Consider the following 21,736-nt stretch of genomic DNA (forward strand, 5'->3'; position numbering starts at 1 on the left):
CGATATATCGCAGGGTTGTCTCTGTGCGATATAGAAAATGACTATATCGTGATATTCGAGAATATACTTTCTCACGCAGTTGCTTTTAGCTGCTGGCGTTACACTACAGGCTCTCCTTGCTCTTTCCTGTGTCTCCTTCTCACAGACAGACAAGCGCACCTTCTTACACACGTCACATACGTATATGCCCTTGCGCAGCAAAAAGGTAGCAGTATGGGTAACGTTAGCTGTGATGCTAGCGCAGCCGTGCGAGTGGTAATACGAGAGAGAGAAGGTGCGAATCTGGTAACAAATGAATAATTAATTCCCCCAAAAAACAGCAGGGTGTCCATCGTCTGGCGGTGGTTTGGCTTCAAGCGGGAATATGTCGAACAGACAACTGTAATTTGTCAAGTGTGGGGCAAAAGCATTACTATAAAAAGTAGCATTACCGCTAATATGTAGCATCATTTGAAAAGTCACCTGCTAGAGAATGAAGAGTGCTTACTCCGCATGTCAACATCTCCATTCGGTGCCACACCATCAAAATGCCAAGGCAAACATTTCCAGATCAACACCGTATGAAAAAAATAGGGATTTTTTTTAGTTGTGATTTCTTTCTTTGCATGAAAGTTTTAAAGTAGCATATATTAATGCAGTATGAAGAAGAATGTTTTAATGTAGACACATAGAATCATTATAATTGTGTATCGCAATATGGCCTTAAAATTGCCCAGCCCTAGTTAAGACCCATATTTTGAAAAGTCATGTGATACAATAAATGACTGTATACATGTAAAGATAATTTTATATCTGCACTTACTTTTAAGGACAGTTTTAATTTTGGTCATCATGGGCTGAACACCACCTTCTTCATCTGACTGGTGATCACTGTCACCAGCATTCTTGTCTTCTGCCAGACGCATCTTTTTTGGGACTGGCATTCCCTCCTCCAACAAGGCATCGACATCATTGTCAAACTCCTCCTGGAAGCGGAACGTTAAGGTTGGTAGAAAGATGGGTCAAAAGCATCAGGGTGAAGAAAAATATTCCAACAACAATCATCATCAATTAAAATCATGAAGACAGAACACACTCTACATTTACTGCCTGGAAATACAGAAAATAGCACCAACGTATGGGCTAAACCTTTTCTTTACTTTGTCACGTCACACCGACATTTTTACACATGCCATACCACAATCATCTCATTTACTTTCCAACCTGTGCATGTTGAAATTTACATTACAATATGTATGGGCCCACACTTTATTTTTATCATCACTTTCCATTTGAATTTTTATAGCAGCCAGTTGTTGCTGAATAAACTGCACGCCTGTGCTAATTGCTGCCAAATTACAAACTCGGCGGTGGCCTGAAAAACTGCAAAAAAACTAATTGCGATTTTTCTCTCCAAGATTGCTATTGTGACTTGTATAATAATAATATTAATAATGGATTAGATTTTATATCGCGCTTTTCTATTATTAGATACTCAAAGCGCTCACAGAGAAGTTGAGTTGAGTTGAGTTGAGTTTGAGTTTATTTCGAACATGCAAGCATACAACATGATACATCACAATTTCCAGTTTCTCTTTTCAACATGTTCGAAAAGGAGTAGGAAGAAGCAGAGCTTATTTAATCCTACCCCTTTTCTTTTACATAACAGTTGCCAAAACTTTAGTTCATTTCCTGTTCTCAATTTATTCACAATATACTCCATAAGTAATCACAATAAAAATAAATAAATAAATAATAATTGGTGAAGTACCGTATTTTCCGCACTATTAGCCGCACCTAAAAACCACAAATTTACTCAAAAGCTGACAGTGCGGCTTATAACCCGGTGCGCTTTATATATGGATTAATATTAAGATTAATTTTCATAAAGTTTCGGTCTCGCAACTACGGTAAACAGCCGCCATCTTTTTTCCCCGTAGAAGAGGAAGTGCTTCTTCTTCTACGCAAGCAACCGCCAAGGTAAGCACCCGCCCCCATAGAACAGGAAGCGCTTCTTCTTCTACTGTAAGCAACCACCCGCCCGCGTAGAAGAAGAAGAAGCGCGCGGATATTACGTTTCATTTCCTTTGTGTGTTTACATCTGTAAAGACCACAAAATGGCTCCTACTAAGCGACAGGTTTCCGGTTCATGAAAAGACGCAATCTCTCCATCCGCACACGGACTACTATTTCACAGCAACTGCCTAAAGACTTTCAAGAAAAGCTGGCTACTTTCCGTGCATATTGTAAAAACAAGATAGCTGAAAAAAAGATCCGGCCAGAGAACATTATCAACATGGACGAGGTTCCACTGACTTTTGATATTCCTGTGAACCGCACTGTGGATACAACGGGAGCACGTACGGTGAATATTCGCACCACAGGGAATGAGAAGTCATCCTTCACTGTGGTTCTAGCTTGCCATGCTAATGGCCAGAAACTTCCACCCATGGTGATATTCAAAAGGAAGACCTTGCCAAAAGAGACCTTTCCAGCCGGCGTCATCATAAAAGCTAACTCGAAGGGATGGATGGATGAAGAAAAGATGAGCGAGTGGTTAAGGTAAGTTTACGCGAAGAGGCCGGGTGGCTTTTTTCACGCAGCTCCGTCCATGTTGATATACGACTCCATGCGCGCCCACATCACGCTGGTTTTTAATATATTATTAAAGTTTGACTGACCTATCTGACTGTTTTTTTGACATTCCTTTAGCGCAGTTAGATGCGGCTTATAACACGGGGCGGCTTATAGGTGGACAAAGTTTTGAAATATGCCGTTCATTGAAGGCGCGGCTTATAACCCAGGGCGGCTTATGGTGCGGAAAATACGGTAAGTCATATTTCATATGATGAGATAAGTAAGATTATTTTGAGAGTGAAAGAATGGATGAATTAAATAAATTCAGAATGTTTATCATGGTTGTTCTTCTTTGTACTTTGTAAACACTTTAAGTTTGAAGAGTTTCTTGAAGTGAATCATATTAGTACATTGTTTGATTGCTTTGCTTAATCCATTCCATCATTTAATTACACATACTGATATACTGAAGGTCTTAAGCGTTGTACGTGCATACAAATGTTTTAAATTACATTTCTCTCTAAGATTATATTTCTCCTCTTTTTTTGAGAAGAATTGTTGTATATTCTTGGGTAGCAGGTTATAGTTTGCTTTGTGTATAATTTTAGCTGTTTGCAAATTCACTATGTCGTAGAATTTCAGTATCTTTGATTCAATAAATAAAGGATTTGTATGTTCTGAGGAAGTGTACGTTATATGAGGCATAAATAACCAACTGGTATGTTAACGTAACATATTATGGTAAGAGTCATTCAAATAACTATAACATATAGAACATGCTATACGTTTACCAAACAATCTGTCACTCCTAATCGCTAAATCCCATGAAATCTTATACGTCTAGTCTCTTACGTGAATGAGATAAATAATATTATTTGATATTTTACGCTAATGTGTTAATAATTTCACACATAAGTAGCTCCTGAGTATAAGTCGCACGCCCGGCTTAACTATGAAAAAAACTGCGACTTATAGTCCGAAAAATACGGTAGTTATCTTTATTTTTTATGATCAATAAAATGAAACTGTGGTATATTGACTATATATTTTAAACTCCGAAAAATACGGTACACTCAAACATGTAGTAAATCAGGCCCTGTGTGTGCTGTATTTAAGAGGAAACATACTGACAAACACGGGAAGGAAATAGAGCAGACATACCTCATACGAGAAAGCCATGGCCTCATCATCTGCTTGCTCTTGCTGAATTATGACCTCAGATTTAAAACCGCCATTCTCTCCATCTTCATTATTGACAAAATTCTCATAGAGGTCATCCAACTCATCTAGGACAGCGTACTCTACTTTGTCCTCATGGTCTACCTGCGCTTCCTCAACCATACTCGCTCCGAATGCCATTGCCGAGCTACCCTCAGCGACCTCCTGATCACTTGAGAAATCCAACTCACCATTGAGGTTTTCTAAAGCGTCGTCGGCACGCCGCTCTTGCCCTTCGCCTGTATATAAAACCTTCCTGTCTTTGCTACTGCTGCTTTCGGTGAAGCTGACGCGAATCTTAACGTCTCGAAGCAGCTTGAGGTTTGGAAGAAACTTGTTGACGGGGGGCGCGTGGCGGCCCGTTTTGGGGCACGGCGGGTTGTAAGTGACCTCGTTCGAGGGCTGGCTACAGAAAGCAACTGTGCCAATGTCGAGGGGCTGCGGTGGTTCGATGTCCCCTTCCCCTGGGGTGCATATGTATCCATCACCACCAGAGCTAACGTCCATTACCTCTGCGTCACTGGACGTTTGCAGGGGAGGTGGTGGAGGTGCTTGGCCCTCAGTTTGGCCAAAATCATTGGGGGGCTCCAAAGGGAGAGGGGGTAGAACGTCATCTAGCTCCATTTTCTTATGTGGAATTCAAACCTTTTCAAAAATCGTATAAATTAGCTCACACTATACCCTGACGACACAACCAGAATGCATGCAGAAGCACATTCCAGAATAGGGCTTGTATCAGAGATGGACAGGCTAAGCTGACTACATTGTTCTTTTCATTAATGTAGACAGCTTTCAGAATCACTGTCTCAATTATTGGAAATCACAATGCATTCAGTCTAATGTGAAAACCTAGGCGACGTCCTCCTGTGGAGTCCTCTGGCAGCTAGGGAAAAAAGATTGGAGCAGACGTCAGCAAGCATGCCTTCTCAAATATAAAGTTAGAGTAGCAATGATTGTCACACACACACTAGGTGTGGTGAAATAAACCTCTGCATTCGACCCATCCCCTTGTTCACCACCTGGGAGGTGAGGGTGGCCGCGCCCGGGAATCATTTTGGTGATTTAACCCCCAATTCCAACCCTTGATGCTGAGTGCCAAGCAGGGAGATAATGGGTAGGGATGATGTTTGATAAGAAATGATCGAGTTCGAGCCTATTATCGAATCCTCTTATCGAACCGATTCCTTATTGATTCTCTTATCGAGTGCAGATAGGTTGTTGTGTATGGAAAAAAACACACAATATTTGGTTTAACAAAAGCTCACTTTTATTATATAAGAAAAAAAAACTAATAAATTAATAAATATTGACTGTAACTCCCCTAAAAAAAATAAAATAAATAAATATTGACTGTTGTTACCCAAAGTATATTAAGTTGGATTTTTCAGAAAAACAAATATATACAGCAGGGGTGCTCACACTTTTTCTGCAGCCGAGCTACTTTTCAATTGATCAAGTCGTGGTGATCTACATCATTCATATATATAATTTATATTTACTTACCGGTATATATGAAATATATGTTTTTGTTAACAAGTTAAAGGTGTTTAATGATAATGCAAGCCTGTTTAACAAATACAGTTAATATTGTTAATAAATTAAAGGTGTTTAATGATAATACAAGTATGTTTAATACATATAGTTAATATTGTTAACAAGTTAAAGGTGTTTAATGATAATACAAGCATGTTTAACACATATAGTTAATATTGTTAACAAGTTAAAGGTGTTTAATGATAATGCAAGCATGTTTAACACATATAGTTAATATTGTTAATAAATTAAAGGTGTTTAATGATAATACAAGCATGTTTAACACATATAGTTAATATTGTTAATAAGTTAAAGGTGTTTAAAGATAATGCAAGCATGTTTAACACATATAGTTAATATTGTTAATAAATTAAAGGTCTTTAATGACAATACAGAATGTTTAACACGTATAGATTCCTTTCTTTCATGAAGACAAGAATATAAGTTGGTGTATTACCTGATTCTGATGACTTGCATTGATTGGAATCAGACAGTAGTGCTGATAAGGTCCGCATTTTCGAATGGAGGAGAAAAAAAGTCCTCCTTTCTATTCAATACCACATGAAAGTGGTTGGTTTTTGGCATCTTATTTATCCAGCTTCCGTACTCCTTTGTATACACTTTACAAGAAATACATTGTCGGCAAACTCCGTAGCTTGCTAGCTTGTGCACGCCAGCTTTCTGAGACTCTTGTTTTGTTAGCGCAACTGTGCAACTGTGCAGTCGGTCTTTGTAGTTTTGACGACAGGTACGGCGCCAGAGTCTGTTGAAATAAAGTGTTTCTCGCCTTCCAGTCGGTAATTTTAATGAGCTGGCAGCAGCCAGCGTCATCTCAGAAGACCCTCGGGTGCCGTGAATGTCAATCAAGTGACGAAAGTGACGTCATAGTGAAGATTTATGATCGCTCATTTTTAGGACTATTTTTTTAATGCCTGGCTGGTGATGGACTGACACATCCTCCGAGATCGACCGGTAGCTCGCGATCGACGTAATGAGCACCCCTGCTCTTATCGAACCGATTCCTTATCGATTCTCTTATCGAGTCCAGATAGGTTGTTGTATATGGAAAAAAACACAATATTTGGTTTAACAAAAGCTCACTTTTATTATATAAGAAAAAAATAAAATCTAATAAATAAATAAATATAGACTTTTACCCCCCTAAAAAAAAAAAAAAAAAAAAAATATTGACTGTTGTTACCCAAAGTATATTAAGTGGGATTTTTCAGAAAAACAAATACATACAGTAACACAAAAACAACCTGTCTCTATGATCACTATAGGTGTATAAATAATAATAAAAACTGAAAATAATACAGCTCTCCAAAAAGTGCACTTCTGCTGCTATTTGACATAACTGTTTGTTATGATGCTTTGACATTTTTGCACTTTATTTCTTTTTTGAAAGAAAATTCTATGAAGAGAAAAGTTGTTTGCAAATGTGGTTACAATGCCAAAAAATGAAAAGTTAAAGCTAAGAAAAGAAATACACTTTATTGAGTTAACATTATTTCTTTATAAGGGGAAAGATGTGATGTTATGAGCTAGGGCAGGGGTCTGCAACCCGCGGCTCCGGAGCCGCATGTGGCTCTTTGATCACTCTGATGCGGCTCAGCTGCATACTTGCCGACCCCCCGCCCCGATTTTATCGGGAGGTTTCCGGATTCCAGTGCCTCTCCCGGGGCTAACATTCTCCGATTTTTACCCGGACAACAATATTGAGGGCGTGCCGTGATGGCACTGCCTTTAACGTCCTCTACAACATGTTGTCGCGTCCGCTTTTACACCATGCTGCTATCTGCGTGCCGGCCCGGTCACATGTAGTATGCGGCCTCTGCTTACACACGTTAGTGACTGCAAGGCATACTTGATCAACAGCCATCCAGGTTACACTGAGGGTTGTGATATAAACAACTTTAACACTCTTACTAAAATGCGCCACACTGTGAACCCACACCAAACAAGAATGACAAACACATTTCGGGAGAACATCTGCACTGTAACACAACATAAACATAACAGAATAATTACCCAGAATCCCATGCATCCCTAACTCTTCCGGGCTACATTATACACCCCCGCTACCACCAAACCCCGCCCACCTCAACCGACGCACGGAGGGGGTGGTTTGGTGGTAGCAGGGGTGTATAATGTAGCCCGGAAGAGTTAGGGATGCATGGGATTCTGGGTATTTGTTCTGTTACGGTGCGGATGTTCTCCCGAAATGTGTTTGTCATTCTTGTTTGGTGTGGGTTCACAGTGTGGCGCATTATTAGTAAGAGTGTTAAAGTTTTTTAAACGGGCACCCTCAGTGTGACCTGTATGGCTGTAGAACAAGTATGCCTTGCAGTCACTTATGTGTGTCTGCAGAAGTCGCATACAACATGTGACTGGGCTGGCAAGCTGTCTGTACAGTTTGTAGAGGGCGCTAAAAGCAGTGCCATCATAGCACGCTCTTATTATTGTTGTTTGGGTGAAAATCAGCAGACTTTCGAGAGAATAGTTGCTCTGAAATTCGGGAGTCTCCCGGAAAAATTGGGAGGGTTGGCAAGTGTGACGCTGTCAAGCGGCATTCATATAAAACTCGCGGGCCGCACTAACATTACATTTTCATATTAAGGTGCGGGCCGCGTGTCTGAGATCCCTGGTTTATACATAACACAAAGCAAAAAAAAACGTTGTATGCAGTGTTATTTCATTTTAAGTTTCAAAAGAGTTTTGTGGCTCCCATTGTTTTCTTTATTTTGTGAAACGGGTCAAAATGGCTCTTTGACTGGTAAAGGTTGCCGCCCCCTGAGCTAGGGAATATAACAACTACACTACCCAGCATGCAACGGGAGTGACGAGCATGTGCGGTAGCCCCGAAAAGTGTTGTTGCATGTCGCCACGCCGGCAGCTAAGAATGAGGTTTTGAGCACGCTGTGAAAGTAAACGTCAAGAACTCAGCCGACACGCCTCGTCTGCATTATTCATAATTAGACAGACAACACATATACAGTGTCATTTTGTTTTGTTTACAAGGAAAGAAAAACAAAAGTTAAAAAAGGGAGATGTCATATAAAGGAGGTGCGTTGCTGCAGCCCTCGACCATGCAGCCCATTTTTCTTCAAGTGCCTCCTTATTGTGCATCTTGAAACCACAATTTTTCAGAGAGTCCTGTATTTTAGCTGAAGTTATTTGTGGATTTTTCTTTGCAACTCGAACAATTTTCCCGGCAGTTGTGGCTGAAATTTTCCACTTCTTAATCAGCGTTTGAACACTGCTGATTGGCATTCTCAATTCCTTGGATATCTTGGGATATTAATAAAAAGCCATATCGCCCAGCCCTACCAAAGACTAAAAAAAAATGGGACTTACTACTTCCCTGCTTTACACTCAGCATCAAGGGTTGGAATTGGGGGTTAAATCACCAAAACGATTCCCGAGCGCAGCCACCGCTGCTGCTCACTGCTCCCCTCACCTCCCAAGGGGTGGAACAAGTCAAATGCAGAGGATAAATCGGTGGTACAACCTATTCAATACACTGTATAGCTGCGAAATACTACTAATAGTCTTACTAACACTCCAAATGGACTAATATTTCTGTAATGAAGCACATAGAGGGCCGCGCTATCAGTAGCGTCAATGCTAAGTGGCTATGCCCTAGTCGAGTTTCATCACAACAGTGCCTAACCTCGACGTGTTTAAGTGGGAACGAGCGTAAAATACTCACCAATACATATAACACAAGAGGCGTCTTGTTGAATGCGGTGCACCGTTTCTATCTGCATTATATAAAACTCACACCGCGTCCCTGCCTCGTTTGCGGTGCCGCCATCTTGAAACAGTGCGAGACCAGACAACCGCGAAGCCTCGACACAGGCTCCGCCTCTCACCACCGGCTTCTTGCTGATTGGTTAAGGAAGCTGTCAGTCAAATGTGACGTTCAGGGCCAGTCATGGCACCGCCACACATAGACATTCTTATAAGGGTACGCAGCGTCGAGCGCTACTGCCTACTGGAGCTGACGAGACGCGGGGCCGCCATCTTGGAGTGGTGATCCGCTCCACTCAGTGCAATTCATTTGGCAGGAGCAATGAACTTTTACCTCACTGAATACCAGAGGTGGGACCAAGTCATTGTTTTGCAAGTCACAAGTAAGTCTCAAGTCTTTGCCCTCAAGTCCGAGTCAAGTCCCGAGTCAAGACAGGCAAGCCCCGAGTCAAGTCCAAAGTCAAGACTGGAAAGTCTCAAGTCAAGTCCTAAGTCCTGCATTTTGAGTTTCGAGTCCTTTCAAGTCCTTTTAACCACAGACTAATATATTAACACAGATTGTGTATGCTTTTCAAACGCTGTATTTATTTATTAAAACAAGTGCATTTTAAATTGCAGGAAAGAAAATTGTGCTGACATTGCACTTTATAATAGCACTATTAACCAGTCATTTTAAACATTAACTCATTCCTTTACAGAACAAACACATTGAAAAATAAAGTGCAAATGTACTTATTTGTACAAAAGTGTTAACATTGAAAAAACATGACATATACGTGAACATAACAAAAAAGTTGTACTTTTTATATGTCAGGGCCCTATGCTGCATTGCATTTGCAAAAGACCAAATTAGCCAAGAGTCTGTCAGTCATTTGTGCACGATGGGGGCGTAGTATGATGCCACCATGGCTGAAAACTCGCTCCACTGGAGCACTGGAGGCAGGCACTGCCAAGACTCTCATGGCCACTCGGAACAGTGAAGGAAGAGTCTTCATGTTCAATGCCCAGAACAAAAGGGGGGAGAGAGTTGTTTTGGGTTGGTGCACTACTTGTAAGTGTATCTTGTGTTTTTTATGTTGATTTAATTAAAAAAAGAAAAAAAGAAAAAATTATTTCTTGTGCGGCCCGATACCAATCGATCCACGGACCAGTACCGGGCCGCGGCCCGGTGGTTGGAGACCACTGAGGTAAACAACCAACAGTATGTCAGAAAGCTAGCTAAAACGGTACACATATTCATAATATAGTATACATTTTAACTGACCTTTATTTTACTATTTTTGTCTTTTTTTAGGTGGCTAAAATACGCGGTGCTGCTGACCGCCGTCTAACGTTACGTGTGATGTATTGACTAACCCTGCTTAAAAAAAATCACTGAACAAAAAGTATGAATAAGGTAGTGAACTGCAACAGATTCCCGTGTTTGCAATAACGTTATAACGTTAGCAGTGAGTTTACAGCCTCACTGATTTAACTACACTGCAAATAAAAGTCACGTTACTTAGCCAATAAACGTTATCTTACATTCAAAACTTACCGTTCTTTGTGCAACTTCAAATGCCGGACGAAGTTGGAAGTTGTTGCCTCTCCATCAGTAATTTTCGAACCGCATGTGTTGCATACTGCAAACCGTTTTGTGTTGACCACCTCGTAATTTTTATACCCAAACAAAATTATTTTAGGTATCATTTTTTGTTCACTGGCGTGTGGTTTGGACATGTCTTCTTCGTTGGTTGTCCTGCAATTTGATTGGATGAATGCTGTGTGATGAAAACAAAGTAGATCTAATTTGATTGGCTGTTGTACTGAGACCACACCAGCTGACACACGCAACGCTGATAGACAAGTACACAATGAAAAATACGGAGCGCTCCCGAATAACTTTTTCATCTTTGGGTTTTGGGGAAAGTACCAAGTCATGTCAATTCAAAAGGCTCAAGTCCAAGTGAAGTCACAAGTCATTGATGTTAAAGTCTAAGTCGAGTTGCAAGTCTTTTTACATTTTGTCAAGTCGAGTCTAAAGTCATCAAATTCATGACTCGAGTCTGACTCGAGTCCAAGTCATGTGACTCGAGTCCACACCTCTGCTGAATACCACTTATTTTCACGCGTTATTTTGTCATACGTGTAGCTATGATAAAGGACACATGTTTTGGCGTGTTTTATTATTCATAGTTTGCTTAACAGTAATATAATATTCTTATATGCTATAAGTAAGCAGCACCAAGTTCCTGGGGGTGCAGATAACTGACAATATAACCTGGCCCCTACACACCGGAGCTCTGGTAAAAAGAGCTCAGCAGCGCATGCACTTTTTGCGTCGGATGAAAAGAGCACAGCTCCCAGCACATTCTACAAAGGCACTATAGAGAGCCTGCTGACCAATAGCATCTCTGTCTGTACTGGAGCCTGCAGTGCCTCAGACTGGAAGTCTCTGCAGAGAGTGGTGAGGACGGCGGAAAAGATCATCAGAACTCCTCTTCCTCCTATCCAGAAGGTCGCAAAAAGCCGCTGCCTGACCAGGGCTCAGAAAATCTGCAAAGACTCACCCCACCCCCACCAAGGACTGTTTTCACTGCTGGACTCTAGAAAGAGGTTCCGCAGCCTCCGAAGCAGAACCTCCAGGTTCTGTAACAGCTTCTTCCCTCAGGCCATAAGACTCTTGAACGCATCATAATAATCCCAAAATGGATTCACTTGCTGGAATAAAAAAGACAATATAACATACATCCATAAACGTGGATGCATGTGAAAAAGTGCAATATATTTATCTGTACAGTAACCTTTTTAGTTATTTATTTATATATGCACCTTATTGCTTTTGTATCCTGCACTACCATGAGCTGATGTAACGAAATTTTGTTCTTATCTGTACTGCAAAATTCAAATTTGAATGACAATAAAAAGGAAGTCTAAGTCTAATTGACCAGACGTTCGAGATCAAAACTGGGAATATAATCCCAGAGAAGGGGGAAACAAACGGTCAGCTATTTTTAAGTTGAAGAAACAATATGATTAGGTTACATAAACAATGTATGAATACATTAGATATCTATATATCTTATAGACTGTATCTCTGTTGCTGCAGCAGCAGAGAGTTTATTCTGTCTTGACACTTTGTATTGATATTTTCTATTACATTCTTCCCTTAAATGATCATGTTTACAGTGATTGTTTTATATGTATTAAATTTGGATAAAAGCGACTGCCAAATACTTAAACATAAACATATATAAACACCTGAAAGTCTTTATACCAGCTAAAACCACCAATCTGTTTCACTGGATTCAGAATAAAACCAAATTCTGTCTTACCCAACAATGTTAGTATTTGAATATTGTTACTTGAAGACTTATTCCTGGTTACAATTATACTGTTAAGAAAGTATTGTCTTATACTCTGCCTAAAATGAGAATGCATCATAATCAGTGGTGACTTGTGAATTTTGTTTTAGGTGGGGCTGAAAGTTTGTAAACCAAACCCCTGTAGGGGGGTCATCCTACCCCAGAAGATTTCTTTGTGATTTTCACATTCAAATGAAGCATTCTGGTGGATTCTGACAAAATAATTTAATTAATTTCATTGACAAGCAATTCTATTATGGTCATACTCTTGTTTGCTAGCGGCTACCATTTCAGTACTATTGAAGATCTTTGCTCCTTCTCAACTCTGTGGTAATATTCTTTTCACAACATACAACCAATAGTACGTTAATGTTAAATCTTACTTGTGAAAAGTAATCCCCCGATTCCTATTTTCAACAGTCCGCTTATTTGAGCAGGAAAAAGCTGAACACCAGCCCGGCATCTTTGTTTTCTGCCTGTCAACTGTCAGTTTAGCATCTTTGTTTTCTACCTGTCAACTGTCAGTTTAGCATCTTTGTTTTCTACCTGTCAACTGTCAGTTTAGCATCTTTGTTTTCTGCCTGTCAACTGTCAGTTTAGCATCGTTGTTTTCTACCGGTCAACTGTCAGTTTAGCATCTTTGTTTTCTACCTGTCGACTGTCAGTTTAGCATCTTTGTTTTCTACCTGCCGACTGTCAGTTTAGCATCGTTGTTTTCTACCGGTCAACTGTCAGTTTAGCATCTTTGTTTTCTACCTGTCAACTGTCAGTTTAGCATCTTTGTTTTCTACCTGTCAACTGTCAGTTTAGCATCTTTGTTTTCTGCCTGTCAACTGTCAGTTTAGCATCTTTGTTTTCTGCCTGTCAACTGTCAGTTTAGCATCTTTGTTTTCTGCCCGTCAACTGTCAGTTTAGCATCTTTGTTTTCTGCCTGTCAACTGTCAGTTTAGCATCTTTGTTTTCTGCCTGTCAACTGTCAGTTTAGCATCTTTGTTTTCTGCCTGTCAACTGTCAGTTTAGCATCTTTGTTTTCTACCGGTCAACTGTCAGTTTAGCATCTTTGTTTTCTGCCTGTCAACTGTCAGTTTAGCATCTTTGTTTTCTGCCTGTCAACTGTCAGTTTAGCATCTTTGTTTTCTACCTGTCAACTGTCAGTTTAGCATCTTCTTTTTCTACCTGTCAACTGTCAGTTTAGCATCTTCTTTTTCTACCTGTCAACTGTCAGTTTAGCATCTTTGTTTTCTACCTGTCAACTGTCAGTTTAGCATCTTTGTTTTCTGCCTGTCAACTGTCAGTTTAGGCTGCTCGCCGGCTCCTCATCACCACTTCAAGATGGCGGCTGAATTTCTCGCGTCACAGCAGCCAATGCTCCGTCTACTTATAAGATGTTTATGGTGTCGAGTTCTTCATCCTGGATTCATGACAAATTTGTGCTTTTTAAAAAAAAAAAGATGTGCTATTTGGATTTACACTGAAATAAAACAAATTTGAAAATGAATTTTACCTTTGCAACCTTATTATACTATTGGCTAAGTTTTATATTCATAAATGTAAGTTTCTCAATACCCGACCTGTTGCCTTCTGGCTCAGCTCTCGTTTGGTCACAACAGTGCGGCAGAGAGACCGCAACGCTGCCCCAGCTGCTCCCATTCTCCGGCTGATTTCCTTCTCCATCTTTCCCTCACTCTGTGAACAAGACCCCCAAGATACTTAAACTCCTCCACCTGGGACAGAGTCTTGTTCTCTACCTGGACTGTACAAACCATCGGTTTCCTGCTGAGAACCATGGCCTCAGATTTGGAGACGCTGATCCTCATTCCAGCCGCTGAACACTCGGCTGGGAACCGATCCGGTGAGAGTTGAAGGTGTGATGGTATGGGGGTGTATTAGTGCCCAAGACATGGGTAACTTACACATCTGTGAAGGCACCATTAATGCTGAAAGGTACATACAGGTTTTGGAGCAACATATGTTATCATGGACGCCCCTGCTTATTTCAGCAAGACAATGCCAAGCCACGTGTTACAACAGCGTGGCTTCATAGTAAAAGAGTGCGGGTACTAGACTGGCCTGCCTGTAGTCCAGACCTGTCTCCCATTGAAAATGTGTGGCGCATTATGAAGCCTAAAATACCACTGTTGAACAATTTAAGCTGTACATCAAGCAAGAATGGGAAAGAATTCCACCTGAAAAGCTTAAAAAATGTGTCTCCTCAGTTCCCAAATGTTTACTGGGTGTTGTTAAAAGGAAAGGCCATGTACACAGTGGTAAAAATGCACCAGTGCCAACATTTTTGCAATGTGTTGCTGCCATTAAATTCTAAGTTAATGATTATTTGCACAACAAATTTAAGTTTCTCAGTTCGAACATTAAATATCTTGTCTTTGCAGTCTATTCAATTGAATATAAATTGAAAAGGATTTGCAAATCATTGTATTCTGTTTTTATTTACGAATTGTGCCAACTTTACTGGTTTTGGGTTTTGTATTACAAGTTGTTGTTCACTATCCCCCCCTAGTAGTAGCTATACTAAATGCTGGGGAATTATTTGCCTAATAAAAGGTTGTTTTTCTGTGACATTTCAAGAGGGGTGTCCAAACCAAAATGAACAGATGCCAGGGATGTACTATTTCTACATGAAAGACCAATCCAATACTGGTCAACAATAGGAAAATGAGTGTAATTTACAATGATACATTTCCTATATAGGCCTGTACAATTATCATGCAGTTATGTCTCACTTGACTATATTCACACCAATAGTTCATTTAAAGTATTTTTTAATTTTATATTTTGATTTGATGGCAATGCATAGTACCCAACATATTAAGACAGTTGTCAATTAATTTCAGTACATGTCTACACCACCGCAAACTACAATCATACAAATATAAGGAATTGGCCACGCCCCGATGCAAGATGGCGCCAGTATGTGCTTTGGCCTGCCGTCTCTCGCTGTCAGCTCTGTTCGTTTTTGTGTTTTTTGCGTCTATTTTCGTCTCTGTCAGCTCACTGCTTGTGTATGACCGCCAAACACTGTTGGATCTTTGCCCCTCTCCCACTGATATGATCAACTTCGACGTTGGTTTTTCGACGTCCCAGTCAGCTTTTTCACCTGGCCGGATTCCTGCCTTCCTTTCCCGCCCCCTGGCTCCTCTCCCCCGGCGGAAGCGTCTCCGGCGCCGCGGTAAACGTGGCGGCCAGCTGGTGAAAGTTAGGGCACTCCTGGCCCGGCTTCCCGTGGCTCCCCGAAGGATGAATGGTGCGGTATCCGGTCTCCTCCTGCACCCACGCTCGCTCGATCCGATCGGCTCCTGGCTGGTTCCTATCGTTGGTTTGGAGGAAGAAGCTTGCCGTCGTCGCTCCTGCTGTCCCCGCCCCCGGAGGCGCGGGGTGGATCACCGCCACCTGCGGGCTGTGTGTCGGGCCCCACCCGGATTAATTGCGGCCTTGGACGTGCTGGCCCCCGCCAGGTTCGGTCTTGTGAACGCAAGATCTTTGACAAACAAAACTTTTATCCTGAAGGATTTCTTCACTTCCCGCGGACTGGACTTCCTCTGTGTGACGGAGACATGGCTGAGAGCCGGTGAGTCCGCCCCTCTTAATGAACTTCTGCCTCCGGAGTGTTCCTACTTTAATTCCCCACGGCCGTCCGGTCGAAAAGGAGGAGGATTAGCAGTCGTTTTTAAAAATGACTTTAAATGCCGTCAGATCCGCCTACAATCCTCCTTTTCAAGCTTCGAACTGTGCATGTTTGAACTGGGTCTTTCTGATGTCGTCCTGTGTGCCGTCATCTATCGACCACCCAAGTACCACAAAGACTTTATAACTGACTTTTCTGAATTTCTGGCTGAAATCCTGCCCAAATATGATCGTGTCCTTATTGTGGGTGATTTTAATATTCACACCTGCTGTCCAGATGAGCCGCTTTCCAGGAGCTTCCTGAATATAATCGACTCATTTAACTTTGTACAGTCTGTGTGTGGTTCTACACATGAACGCGGGCATACACTCGATTTAGTGCTCTCGTATGGTTTGTGTGTTTTTAATTTGGACATTTGCGACGCTGTGTTCTCTGATCACATGCCGATCCTGTTTGATATTCCCACGCAGTGTCCAGTTAAATTGTGCGCACCGCCCCAACGCTCTCGCATGTTTAATTCTTCGTCTCCTGCTCGGTTCTCCTCTATTTTTTTGACTCTTTGTGATGATAATTCTGCAGCATCTGTGTGTCTGAATACTGAAGAGTTGGTTTCTGGGTTCAACTCTATCTGTTCACAAACACTGGACACGATCGCGCCTTTCAAATGCCGCCGCGCTAAAGCCACGCCTCAACCCTGGTTGAATGACGTCACTCGGGCTGCCAGGCGCGTATGTAGAAGAGCAGAGAGAAAATGGAAAAAAGACAGGCTGCATGTGTCCTTTGCCATTTTTAAAGAAAGCCTGTTTTCCTTTCAGATGACTGTAAAAGCAGAAATGAATATATATCTATCTCAGATTATATCTTCTAACTGTAACAACCCCAGAGTTCTGTTTAAAACTATTAACACTGTCATTGATGCTCCCAAATCTGCTGGTTTTGATGCTTCTTTTGAATTCTGTGAAAATTGTCTCCATTTTTTCACTGACAAAATTGTGTCAACTAGAGCCAGTCTATCTCAGCCTTCATATGACCCTTCTGTTCCCCTGCATTTCTCTTCTGTTTTCCATCAGTTTGAGCCGGTGTCCTTTTCTTTTTTAAGTGACACAGTTAGTCATATGAAGCCCTCTGGTTCTCCTGCAGATGCCCTCCCACCTCGCCTGTTTAAGGAGGTACTTGCTACTATTGGATCAAGTGTCCTTAACATTATCAATAGTAGCCTCTCTTCTGGAATAGTTCCAGTAGAGTTTAAACATGCAGTGGTACGACCTCTACTTAAAAAACCCAGCCTCGACCCCTCTCTCCTCTCTAACTTCAGACCTATCTCTAATCTTCCATACATTTCCAAAATATTAGAGAAGGTTGTCTACAGTCAGTTGCTGCCCTTCTTAGAGGATAATGGTATCACTGAGCTGTTCCAGTCCGGTTTTAAAGCCCTCCACAGCACAGAGTCAGCGCTTCTAAAAGTTTTTAACGATATCCTCCTGTCCACTGATTCTGGTAAATATGTTGTCCTGGTGCTTTTAGATCTGTCTGCTGCGTTCGACACTGTCGACCACGCCACCTTAATCACTCGTCTTGAGAACTGTGTGGGCATTAAGGGCGCCGCCCTCAACTGGTTCCGGTCGTACCTAACCGACAGGAGTTTTTGTGTAAAAGTAGACAGTTTTATGTCGTCCACAGCTCCTTTACCACATGGGGTCCCCCAGGGTTCAATCCTTGCCCCAATTTTATTTGCGCTTTACCTTCTCCCCCTTGGTTCTATTTTTAGGAAGTACAGTATTGCATTTCATTTTTATGCCGATGATTGCCAGATTTATTTTCCCATGGCACAAAATAACACGGTTCAAAGTCTTATTGACTGCCTGCACGACATCAAAGTCTGGCTTTCAGCTAACTTCCTGAGCCTAAATGAAGACAAAACAGAAGTTATGTTGTTCGGTCCAAGTCGCTCTCCCTCCCCCAACGTTGACCTCGGCACTCTGACCCCGTATCTCAGCGACTCTGTCACAAACCTGGGGGTAAAGTTTGACTCAGATTTTAAATTCGAAAAACAAATCAGCAGCGTCGTTCAAAAAAGCTTTTATCAATTACGCCAAATAGCGAAAGTAAAACCGCTTTTATCAAGACATGATCTTGAGAAATTAATCCACGCTTTTATCTCGACTCGTCTTGATTACTGTAATGCCCTGTATGTTGGCATTAGCCAGGCCTCCCTCGCCCGCCTGCAGCTCGTGCAGAACTCTGCTGCTCGTCTGCTAACACAGACCCGCAGACGTGAGCACATCACCCCTATTTTAGCGTCCCTTCACTGGCTCCCTGTGCGTTACCGAATACATTTTAAACTCCTTTTATTTGTTTTTAAATGTCTAAACAACCTCGCGCCAACCTATCTCTCCGACCTCCTTCAGCCTTACTGCCCCACCCGATCCTTAAGATCAGCCGATCAGCTGCTGTTGACGGTCCCTGACACAAGGCTGAAGCTTAGAGGTGACAGAGCTTTCGCCGTTGCTGCTCCCAAGCTCTGGAACGACCTACCCCTGAGTGTTAGACAAGCCTCCTCTCTTCCTGTTTTTAAATCTCTCTTAAAAACATACTTTTATTCCATGGCTTTTAACACTGAATGATATCCATCCTGCAATGGCGCCCCATAATACACCTGCTGTGATCCTGTTTTTATGTTTTTATGTTTTTATTAATTCTATTTTAATTATTTATTTTTTATCATGTTCTGTTTGTGTTGTGTTGTGTTTGCTCGGTACTCGTTTTATCTTTTAACCTGCTCATTGTACAGCACTTTGGCTACCCCTGTGGTAAATTTTAAATGTGCTTTATAAATAAAGTTGATTTGATTTGATTTGAAATAATTTTAAATGAAAACCTGACATTATAAAAAATTAATAAGCAGGTTATTATAAGATGTTTTTGTTCTAGAATGAAAAAAAAACTATGTACACTAGATGGCAGTAGGTACTTGAGTATATTCTGTATATATTCTAAATGAAGATGTTGAGTATTCCATCCATCCATTTTCTACCGCTTATTCCCTTTGGGGTCGCGGGGGGCGCTGGAGCGTATCTCAGCTGCATTCGGGGGGGAAGGCGGTGTACACCCTGGACAAGTCACCACCTCATCACAGGGCCAACACAGACAGACAGACAACATTCACACACTAGGGACCATTTAGTGTTGCCAATCAACCTATCCCTATGGAGGTGGGAGGAGCCTATCCCCAGGTGCATGTCTTTGGAGGTGGGAGGAAGCCGGAGTACCCGGAGGGAACCCACGCAGTCACGGGGAGAACATGCAAACTCCACACAGAAAGATCCCGAGCCCGGGATTGAACTCACGACTACTCAGGACCTTCGTATTGTGAGGCACATGCACTAACCCAGACCTGGGCAAATGAAGGCCCGGGGGCCACATGTGGCCCGTTAAGCTTTTCAATCTGGTCCGCCGGACATTACCAAATATAATTTTTTACAGTGACGTGCGGTGAGGTTGATGGCTGGTGAGGCACTGACTTCATCACAGTCAGATTTACAAACATATGAACCCTAAAGAGTATCTTATTCACCATTTGATTGGCAGCAGTTAACGGGTTATGTTTAAAAGCTCATACCAGCATTCTTCCCTGCTTGGCACTCAGCATCAAGGCTTGGAATTGGGGGTTAAATCACCAAAAATTATTCCCGGGCGCGGCGCCGCTGCTGCCCACTGCTCCCCTCACCTCCCAGGTGGTGATCGAGGGATGGGTCAAATGCAGAGGACAAATTTCATTACACCTAGTGTGTGTGTGAGACAATCATTGGTACTTTAACTTAACTTTAACTTTACACATACAAACTGTAGCACACAAAAAAGCACATTTAATAAAAAAAACGTTATTATGGTCTTACCATTACTTATAAATAAAGTCCATTCGCCGCTGTTGTGCTGGATTAATGAACCCCCTGACGAGTGTGTTATATCAACTAAAGCCCTCACTTAAACTTTCCACGTGCAAGATTGAATCTATTTAAAAAAGTGTAACCGAGGGTTTATAAATGTCGCCTATACTGTATGAAACTACAAAATAACAAACACGGAGGCTCCAGTTTACACGAGGACCACTTTATTTACCTTCTTTCAAAAACCTCCGCTCCACTACAACATGTCATCACTTCCGCTCTTGGCGCCTTCAAAATAAGAGCTCAAGGCATATACTGTATAACAGCGCATAACAGGAACTTAACATCACAAATAGGAAAGCCCATAAAAATAGGTTACAAAAGTTATTTAACAAGAAGCCAAAAAGTGCAAAAACAATAATGTTCATGTTGGAGGAGTTGTGAATTAGATACACCTGCAGTCTGCAGGTGTACCTAATGTTGTGGCCCTGCAGTCATTCACAACTCCTCCAACACCAACATTATTGTTTTTGCACTTTTTGGCTTCTTATGAAATAACTTTTTTAAATAGATTCAATCTTGCACAAGTTTAAGTGTGGGCTTTAGTTGATATAACAATTCTACGGCGGGGGTGCAGAAGGCGGGGCTACTGGAGCCTCAGCCAGTGCGTCTTTTGCAGCCGTTTTATGATCGCTCAGCACAAGAAATACGTTACACACATACAGTTGTTGACAAAATACACTGTACATTATATACCTCAGCTAACTAAACTATGGAAATGTATAATATAATTCATATAGCAATACAGTCTCACTGCACAGCAGGCCAGCAGTTAGCCGAGTCCGTCCATGTTGAGGCACTGAGTGACGTGCCTCAACTGGCTGCTGTTCACCGCACCGTCTCTTCTCAGTATTTGAACGGCAAATGTGAAAATTCAGCGATTTTGAATAAAAATAATCTAAAACTGGTGAAACTAAATGGAAAATAACTTTATAGTATAATCACTGCATATATATAACAATTTAATTAATTTTTTTGCTTTTTACATTTTTTGTCTTTCCATGATGGCAGGTGAGGCCCCGCCTCACCTGCCTCTAGTGATTGCACGTCACTGATTTTTTAGATGTTTAAGATGTAAAGTGTAGCTGCCATTATGATGTGCAGTCATGTTTTCTAATGACCGTAAGTCTTCAACTATACTAAGTATATCAATGCTTGGAATGTGCGCTTTTGCATGATATTTTAGTGACTAGTGTTGTCCTGATACCAATATTATTTAGGTACTTTTCAAAACTTTTCTAAATAAAGGGGACCAGAAAAAATTGCATTATTCGCTTTATTTTAAGCAAAAATCTTAGGGTGTGGCGGACTGGTATACTTTTCAGAGGCGGTATGGTACCGAATATGATTCATTAGTATCGCAGTACTACACTAATACCCGTATACCATAGAACCCTACTAGTTACTATGGTAATCTGCGTCACAGCAGGTCAGACGAGGCACCAAGCAGTGTGGGTGGGGAGCGTTTCCACAGAGTGTTTCCAGAGCCTGAAATGTGGGTGTCAGGGACAGATGCGGAAGGAGATTTTTACAAGAAAGTTCTAAATCTTAGTGATGTATCAGATGTATCAGATTGTAGATGTTTTTTTGTTTTTTTTAACCCTTCACGTTTATATTTCGCTGTGTTTAAGGCTGAAACGACGCGTCGACGTAGTCGTCATCATCGGTTACGTAAATACGTCGACGCCATTTTTGTGCGTCGATTATTTACGTCACACTACTGTCATGGCGGATCGCAAAGC

At 41.5% G+C, this 21,736-nt stretch overlaps 1 protein-coding gene across 1 annotated transcript in view; it reads right to left on the minus strand.

Annotated features, from left to right (window-relative positions):
* LOC133623007 (microprocessor complex subunit DGCR8-like) overlaps nucleotides 1-9,187 on the minus strand; it is a 33,830-nt gene extending 24,643 nt beyond the window's left edge. Inside the window, exons 1-3 of the mRNA XM_061985893.2 lie at nucleotides 9,020-9,187; nucleotides 3,718-4,657; nucleotides 803-965 (exon numbers count right to left, since the gene is read on the minus strand). Coding sequence (XP_061841877.1) covers nucleotides 803-965; nucleotides 3,718-4,398 — 844 coding nt within the window. The 5' untranslated portion in view covers nucleotides 4,399-4,657; nucleotides 9,020-9,187. The remainder of the gene's footprint in view (nucleotides 1-802; nucleotides 966-3,717; nucleotides 4,658-9,019) is intronic.
* Nucleotides 9,188-21,736: the final 12,549 nt, after the last annotated feature.

The sequence above is a fragment of the Nerophis lumbriciformis genome, linkage group LG12, assembly GCF_033978685.3.
Source record: "Nerophis lumbriciformis linkage group LG12, RoL_Nlum_v2.1, whole genome shotgun sequence".
NCBI lineage: Eukaryota > Metazoa > Chordata > Actinopteri > Syngnathiformes > Syngnathidae > Nerophis > Nerophis lumbriciformis.